We start from the raw sequence: 9,390 nt of genomic DNA, 5'->3' as shown, positions 1-9,390 counted from the left end.
TACATCAAAGGCTATAAAAAAAGAAAGGAAGTAGTTTTTCAATGTATTTTTTAACAAAATGTAATGACCTCGATTCCATTAGAGTCCACATTCATATTTCCTTCATTTTACACTCCATCCATGATTCCATGTAGTAGGTTGAGGAGGATCATCATGAATTATATATATTCTTCCACTTGGGATAGTATAAAGCCAAATATGGCACAATCCATTTGTCTCACTTCCTCAAGTATTTTTCTCTTGTAACAAGGATGACTAGTTCTTAAATCATAGGAGGCAGTGAACATATTGGAGATGATGTCAAATTATTCCATTTTTTTCTTCTATAAGGCCAAGCTAGAGAACAAGTTCATGTTCTTCATTATTGTATCCCTCTTGAATAGGAATTTGTATCTCTATGAGAATGAATTTGCAACTTGTGCAACTTGAAAGATGATCATCAGAGAAAAAATGATCAAAAAATGAATTTTTATTTCATTTATAACTACACTAATTATCTTATTAAAGATGGTTGCACATCAGAGATTTAACCATTGTACTTCACCTCCTCATGAAAAGGAGTTCTTTACACCCAATTAAAAAATATGTCCCTTTACAAGTTTACTTCTGGATTACTTCATTAAATTCAAGGTAACACCATATAACGACTACGATTTAAGAAAGATACCATTAGGCATATGCTTACTTCCCAAAGTTTTGAAGCTTTAGTAGGGAGTTATTAGGTTTAGAAAAAGGGGTCATGGGAGACAATTTTTTTGGGTCATAAAAATTTTTAAAACTAAAGAAATTCCCATGGGTTTTGAGCTTTGTGGAATTTGTGATAATACAATTGCATGAGTTTGTTCTTTAGTGAGAATAATGATCAGACAATCTTGTGGAATGCTAGGATTATAGAGTGTAAATTTTTAAAATGGCCGTGTGAGTAGTGGCTCTAAATGGGAAGAAATATTGGGAATGATGTAGATGACACAAAAATGGAGTAGTTTCATACCAATTAGGTTAAGTCAAAGAGAAAAAGGATTTCTTATATGAGAGAGGTGATAAAACCAAAATGAAACACAAAAAAATGTGTATGTAAATAATCTATAGAAAGAAAAGTGTGTTTACCCTAATGTGAACTCATTTAGATATAATTAAAAAAATTAACATTTCCTCCATAGGGGCCTATATTCATGATAAAATCTCTATAAAAAGTTAGAGATTAACTTTGTATCATTTGAAGTACGCAAGTTGAGCCATTTTTGTGAAGGGTCTTCAATTGTAGTCTTTAAACTTTCCCACTTCAAGATTGCCTATGAATGAGAAAAAAATGGTCATTTATGAGAAGAGAGAACTTCTTCCATTAGATGATATAAATTTTTGAAGACATGAAATCATTTTTTCAACGAGTTCTCTAGTGCATGAGTTGCCCAAAATATTTATTCTACTAGAAAGAAGATATCCTCAACACAAGGATTATAAATGAATGTAAACCTAATAGGAAGAATAGAGTTGCCAAGAGTGTCCCAATCACCCTTTGGAGGAATCTTTATAGGCCCCTAATATTTCTATTCCTCTATTGAGTTTTTTGTGGTAAGGATGACCACCAATATGTATATGCTAATTAGGAAAGTGTGGGGTCAAATAGCTAAAAAGAGGGAAAAAGTTATGTATTTCTCTTATTTACCATGTTGTAGCATCCCCAAAAAGATAAATCTCATATCTGACTACACTCTTTTTCTTCATGTAGCTCCTTCTTTGAGGTGGTATTTTTACAAGAGATGGAAAAATGCACTGTGGGCTTCTCTATATGACTATAGAGATCCCCTTATGAGGGTTTCTTCATTTCAAGGTCTTTGAGGTAGTAGTGTCATTTCTTCAAGCATTTAAGGAGAAAGTCTCATTAATAACCCTTGGAAGGTTGTAAATTTCCATTGTTGGCATCATTTATTCTTTCTTTCAATGTGTTCCAACATGATTCAATAACCTTATCAATTATAACTTATCTCTTTGAAAACTTAATTAAAGGCCAGGGAGAAGGGAAGGTCTAAAAATACATTTACTAACTAAAAAGGAAAGATTGTGGGAAATAAAATATACCCAAACTTAAAGGCTTGATCAGATCCCCCTAATAAATTTATTAGAAACATTTTTGTTGAATGTTTTTCTACCTCATAATTAAATACTTGAGATGAACTTATAAGCCATTAATTTTTTTTTTTAAATTACAATAGGCATATGGGAGGCATAATTATGCTAAACCCCACCTCTATTTTTTAGAATTATAACTCCCTCATGTAAGATGTGAAATGAATAAAAACTAGTGTAACATTAACCAAAAGAGAAGAAAGGAATAAAATGTGTGTATAAGGAAATAAATAAAACTATACCTAAACTAGATAATGAATATAAATCAAACAAAGTTTATTTATACAAAACTTTCCTTAATACGAATAGAGAACATAATCCTTGAAATACTTGTCAATTGTTATTAAAATATAATATAGAACATAACATTGATAATTACCCAAAAATATTTCACATAAAGCATCAAAATAGAGTCTTATAAAGTGGCAACACAAAATTTCAATATTATATTGATATAAAAAACCCAAAAAGAGCACATTTTTTATATTCCCAGATATAATCAAAAAAAAATCTTTCTTCTACTCTCCCCAATTTTTTATTGACAAGAACCATTCTTATATAATTCTAACTACCCTTTCCTATGATAATGGGTACAAATAAGAAAGGAAACACTTCTATTTTAGTTTTCAAGAGAAGGTAAAATCTAAGATTCTCTTTGGGTCCACTTCCACATTTCCTTCATCTTGGACTTATTCCTTCATGTTTACATGCAGTAGCTTAGGAGGTTCAACATGATGTCCATAGCCTATTTTTCTTCTAATTCAATTAGTTTAAAGCCAATTTTAGCAAAACCCTCTCTCTCTATCTTGAATATATCCCTCTCATTAAGGGTGCGATTTATTCTCAAAATACAGCCAAAAATGAACATATTATAGATGATATCAATAATATCTTTCATTTCTTCTTTTTTAATGTTAAACTAGAGCACCAATTCAGGTCATCATTGTTCTATCCCTCTAGAATAGGAAGTCTCATCCCAAGAGGGAAATTTTTGAGTTGGTATAACATGATATATGATCACTAGAGAACAAGGTGGGAAAAAATGAATTTATACTTAATTTATAATTGATCTATTTATACTATTAAATAGTATTTCAATAAATGCAAGGTAATGTCATGATGATTATACTTTGAGAAACCAACCATTGGGAAGATGCTTACTTTTCTAAGTTTTGAATCTTTTATTAGGATTTATCAAATTAAGGAAAAGGGTGACTGGATGACAATGTCACTGAGATACACAAACACACTAAAGGAGTGGTTGCAGCTTGCAGGATTTGTGAGATTTTCTACAATGTGATTACATAGGTTGTGACTCTATAGAAAACAAAAATTAGGTAACCTTGAAGAAGGTTAGGGTTGAAAGTGGAAAGTTTGAAAATATTAGAACATAATCTACTACTAGCATTTATATACCTATAAAGTTACTCTTATTATAAATAGTTGAAAAATGAAAAGAAAAACACAACCCTTCAAGTAAAAATTTATTATTATTACAAAATATACTTATAAAAATATTGTTATGATAATGTAACTATTGTTAAGGCTAGCCACTAGTCTTCATATGCTACTTTCTCAAAGAATGGGGTCAAATCACTCAAAAGAAGAAGAAAGTTCTCATTTCTCTAGTTCACCAAGCAGGAGAGTTCCCAAAATTAGAAATCTTCTCTTTGAACATGCTATGAATTTCTTATTGTTTCATGTTCATTGAATTGGTTTTTATGTTAGGTAGATGAACACATAATTGACTTATTTGCATGACTATAGGGATCCTCTTCTGAATTTTTTTGTACTCCAAGGTATTTTAGGTAGCAGAGTCTTTCCTTTAATCATTTTAGAAGCAAGGTTGATTAATAATCATTAGAAGGCTATAACTTCAGCTCTCAACCTCACTTATTCTTTCTTTTATTACATTACAACATGAATGAAGCACCTTATAAATAATACTGCTTATCTCTTCAAAAAACTAAGAGGCACCCTTATGGAAATTCATTTACAGATAGGATGAAGGGAAGGTCTAAAAATAGAGTCATTGACTAAAAGAGAAAGATTGTGAGGAATAAAATATATACAACACCAAAGGCCTAATCAAATCCCCTAATAGAATCAAAATAAAATCTATCAATGTATGCTTTTCCATCTAATTTTTAAACATTTTCAAATTACACTATAAGCCAAGAAACAATAGAACACTCACCATAGACAAACGAGAGGAACAATTACATTGAACTCATCTCTAAATTTTTGACATACAATTCCCTCATGTAAGATATACAATGAATAAAAAGGTCATTTCACTTTTAACCAAAAAGTAAAGAAAGGAAGAAAGCATGTACAAAAAGAAATAAAATAAAATATTCCTAAACTAAAAATTTAATATACATGAAACAAATTTTATTTATATAAAATTGTACACGATGTGAACATGGGAGATAAACTTTGAAGTGTTCATGAATTTCTATTCTTGAAGATAATGTAGAGAATCAACTTTGATAAATATCCAAAAATAATTCAAACCAAGCATTGAACAAGAGGCCTAGAGAGTGGCAACATAAAATATTCGTATTGCATTCATATGAAAACCCAAAAATATTATAGTCTTCACATTTGTAGTAAGGTAAAATTTAAGAAACCCCCTCTAGAAAAAGTTAACAAATATTGGCAAATCCTTCATTATTTTGAAAAATAAAATAATTTATGTTGGCCAATATCTCAATTTATTGAATTTTTAATATTATTTATATTGGTAATTATTTTGGAAACATAATGTGTGTAGAAAATATTCGTGAATCTCTATAATAAAATGAAGTTTGTTAGTCACCTTGAAATATTACAAATCAAACTTGAACTTTTTTTACATCATGGAATATTATATAATATTTTAAGTCAATAGTGAAAACTAATTATTGGTGATATATCCCTAAAGTAACTAATAATTATGATAATTATTGTTGAATTAATTTTAATTTCTCTAATAATATATCATATTTAGGTAAATCAAATCTAATCATGTATCAAATATTGTGGTGAATTGCTGAGTTTAAACTATTTTTTTAAACAATTATTGAGTGATTTTAAATATTTTAGAACTAATTTTTTTTTAAATGTGACAATTTAGGTTGCATTAAATCTTAAATTATTAACCAAATTATTATCCAATATTTTTTTTTGAATTAGCCAATTAGAAAATATTAGCCACTAAAGTTTACCTTGATTTGTAGATAAAACCAAACTTATGGCTTTTCTTATATTTGCACCCTCTATCACTGCCTCCATGTTATTTACAAGAACCATGCTTATATAATGCTAATTACCCTTTCCTAGGATGATGGCTACAAAAGAGAAAGGAAACGGTTCTATTTCCATTATCAACAAATGGAATCATCCTAGATTTCATTTGGATCCACTTATGTGTCTCCTCCATTATTATTTATGTTTGTATGTAGTAGGTTAAGGAGCTCGACCGTGAACTCCAAATCACATTTTCTTAATTATAGGTAACAAAGGTTAAGTACTGAGAGGGAAAGGGAGAGTGAATTAGTACTTCAACAATTAGAAATTTCTACTTTTAATCGATAATTTGTAACAGTCTTATTCTCATAATACATATTTATCCAATAGCTCAACCATTTAACTATAATCAAACCTTATGCACAAAATTAAATAAAAAACTATAAGAGAAAATTCATGCATAACAATAATTCTGGTATCGTAGAAAACCCTTGGTTAGAGGGCAGAATTGTCATGGGCATGGAACCCACAACTTTTTCACTATAGTAAAAAAGGTTGGTTGATTAGGCATAAATTGGTGTTTCCTAATGAGAAACTCACTTTGTTTAAAGTTACTAAACATTGGTAATTATATCATTTTCCCATTAAGACTACTCCATCAAGAGATTTTATCTTGCATGTCTAGGTATTTAGTTGCTTAGAGACATTAACACAAGTTTACAAATAAACTCAATAGTCCCACAAGAGACTTTGTAAATCTTGAAACAATTGGTTAAGTAATATACAAGATGACTTGTGTTGTTCTTCTCTTTAAGCTTGTCAGATCAATTTTTTCCTTGGCTTCTCAATTATTCATTTCAATTTTCTTGTTTGCATTCTTTCATTCCTTCTCACTCTCTTTTTTCTTTTCTTTCTAACTTCCTTAAATTGATTTGTTAAATAATCATAACCTTAATATTGACCATAGATCTTAGGGTTAGATCAACTCTAAATTCCTTTAAGTTTTTTGATAAATGTTCTAGTTGACCTTCTTCGATAATGCCTTATGTACCTTTTCTAATAGTGACTTCTCCTTTACTTTGATGGTGACTTCTCCTTTACTCCAATAGTAACTATAAATTTGTAGTTTTGACATCAATAAAAAAGGGTTCATTAAATATCCAACACTTTCTTCTTCAACTCCAACTAGTATAAAGTGAAATTCAGTGTGTTACCTTTCTCTCTGTAGCTCGAATATGTCACTCTCATAATGGGCATGAATGTTTCTCAAAATGAAGACAATAGTGAAAATACTAGAGATGATTTCAAGCTGATCCATTTTTGTTTTTGCAAGGCCATGCTAGAGAAAAGGTTCATGTTCTTCATTATTGAATCGCTCTAGAGTAGGAGTTCCCATCTCGGCAATAGAGAATTCATAGATAGCATAACTTGCGAGATGATTGTCTGGGAAAAAAGATACCAAAGAATGAATTTTTACTTCATTTATAATTGATGCAATTAGCTTATTAAATAGTACACTGCATAAAAATTTAAACCCTATACTTTGCCACCTCATCATAATATATGCTTTATACCCAATTCAAAGAGATGTCTCTTTAAAAGATTACACTTAGATTGCTTCATTAACTCCAAGGTAACCTCATGATGATTGTACTTTGAGAAACCCACCATCAAGGAAATCCTTACATCCTAAAAATTCTAAGCTTTAGTCAGGAGTCATCTAATTAGGGAAAAGGGTGACTGGACAACAATGTCATTGGGATGTAGGGGCACACTAAAGTCATGGTCATAGCATGCAGGCTTTGTGGAATTCACAACAATGGATTGTATAGGTTGTGGCTTTAGTGAAAACAATGGTGAGATTATCTTGAGAAACATTAAGGTTGTAAAGTGGGAAGTTTTGAAAAAGGAGTGCATATTATATTGCTAAAAATATATACCTATAAAGATACTACTTAGATTTAAATAGTTGAAAAATGAAAAGAAAAACACAACCCTTCAAAGAAACAACAATAATATTTATTATATATTTATAAAAATAATATTGTGGTAAATAACTTTGAACCAAGTAAGAAAAAAATAATTCTAAAAATCTTTTCGTTCTTAAAATGATTATAAAATGTTAGAACAAAAATTGCCTAGCTCAGGCAAGAGTCTACAACACAATAGAAAATTGTGAGTCTCTTATCAAAGAGGTCTTAGGTTCAAATTTACTCACACTTAATAAATAATAATAATTAATTACAACATATAGTAATTAATCTTAGCTCCAACCAATCAAAAAATTAAAAAAGTTAATTTATCCCTAAATATGCCATATTCAAGATTTACCATTATAATATGAAATATAAAAACGTCGGCTCTCTTAAAGAAAACCCAGTAATATACCTTAAAACTTATATATATACCGTTTTCCTAAAACTCAATTTAAAAATATATCATAATCATATGTGTGAGGCGCTAGCGGGTATGCTTTTAGATCCATCGGTTATGCTTTTAGATGTAACGCTACATAGCCATTTTATAACTGCAATATAATACAAAACGCATCAGCATGCCTAGGACGTAATTGCAGAAACGATACAGTTGCTGGAAAAGAGTGTATCTTACAAGAAGAAATGGAAAATACTATTTCGAACATAAAGGACCAAATTGTAAACCCTGTTGAGATGGTCGAGCTTTCAGCGGAGTTGAAGAATAGGGTTGTAAGTATACAATGTGAATCCGAGAAAGGAATCTGTAATGTCTATTTGATTGGAACATGTCATGTCTCTTCACAATCTGCCAAGGATGTTGAAGCCATTGTTAGCTTCTTGAAACCAGATGTTGTATTCCTTGAGCTGTGTGGAAGGAGGGCTTCTATCTTGGATCTTCCTGAGGAAGAGCTTTCAGAGTTACCCAGATTTACTAATCTTATGGCGGACTTGTGGAAGAGACCATTACACGAAGTTTGCCTTGGACCTCTTTATGGCATGGCATTGCGTAAGGTTGGAAAGGCACTTGGAGTTGTTCCTGGCTCTGAGTTCAGAAGTGCATACAGAGAAGCGAACAAATATGGTGGTAAAGTTATTTTGGGCGACAGACCAATGGAGATAACATGCCAGAGGACATGGTCAGAGATGGGCTTCTTGCACAAAATCACGTTTGTTTTCATGTGTCTAACAGTGTTGGTCACTCCCTCGTTACATGTACGATATATGTTGGAAAAATGTTCTGGATCAGATACTGAAAAGCATGCTCAATTGGAAGATAATTATGATTTCCCAAGTATGCCAGAAACCCTAGTTTATGAGAGGGATTTGTTTATGGCCTCTAAATTGTTTGAAGCTGCAAAGGAGTGCAGATCAGTCGTAGCAGTTGTGGGATTGGGCCATGTTGCTGGTATTCAGAAAAATTGGAAGAAACCCATTGAATTAGAATCTTTAATGGAACTTCATGAGCCTTCCAGATCAAAATCGGCTGTGAAACTTTTGACTACAGTTGCTCTGGCTGCTGTTGGAATGGGATTATTTTTTTGTCTTAAAACGTTGAAGGGTGCACTGCTTTTAATTAGATTCATTGTGGCCTCTGTTGGAATATGGTTTTTTCGGTCTTGGCTGGTTAAAAGGGGTGAGAATACTATGACGGGCAAATGATTTATTATCTGTACGAGACTTGATTTTTAGATTTCAGTCAAATAGTTTATGGATTATTTGGCCTAGATAGGAATTTAAGATTATAGTTTAAATTATATGAAATTATAAGGCTATAATTAAGTTATTGTTTCAAAATCATATTGTTTCATGTTATGAATTTAATTATATTATGACAATAATAATAATATTGTAAATATTCTGGGTAGTGGCATTATCTAGATTAAATGAGTGTAAAGTGTTTTATCTATTATGATGTGAGAAAAGGGTTCTTGTGAATGACTACTCATTAAACACGGGTCAATGAGTTTCAATAAAAATTGATACTCATGAATCCTAATAGCAATATCATAATTGTAAATCCTCTTCCACAAAATTATGAATTGTGCATTAAAATGAT

General features: G+C 30.8%; 1 protein-coding gene across 1 annotated transcript; it reads left to right on the top strand.

Annotated features, from left to right (window-relative positions):
* Nucleotides 1-7,806: 7,806 nt before the first annotated feature.
* On the top strand, nucleotides 7,807-8,993 carry LOC149559902 (uncharacterized). Its single transcript, XM_089827509.1, has 2 exons — nucleotides 7,807-7,825; nucleotides 7,912-8,993. Exons 1-2 carry the CDS (start codon nucleotides 7,807-7,809, stop codon nucleotides 8,991-8,993), a joined length of 1,101 nt encoding a protein of 366 aa, XP_089683635.1.
* The last annotated feature ends 397 nt before the right edge of the window (nucleotides 8,994-9,390 follow it).

Source organism: Cupressus sempervirens, chromosome 4 (genome assembly GCF_028749045.1).
Source record: "Cupressus sempervirens isolate cs-2001-9-10 chromosome 4, ASM2874904v1, whole genome shotgun sequence".
Taxonomy (NCBI): Eukaryota; Viridiplantae; Streptophyta; class Pinopsida; order Cupressales; family Cupressaceae; genus Cupressus; species Cupressus sempervirens.
Note: the sequence above shows the minus strand (reverse complement) of the source record. Positions and strands in the feature narration are given on the sequence as shown.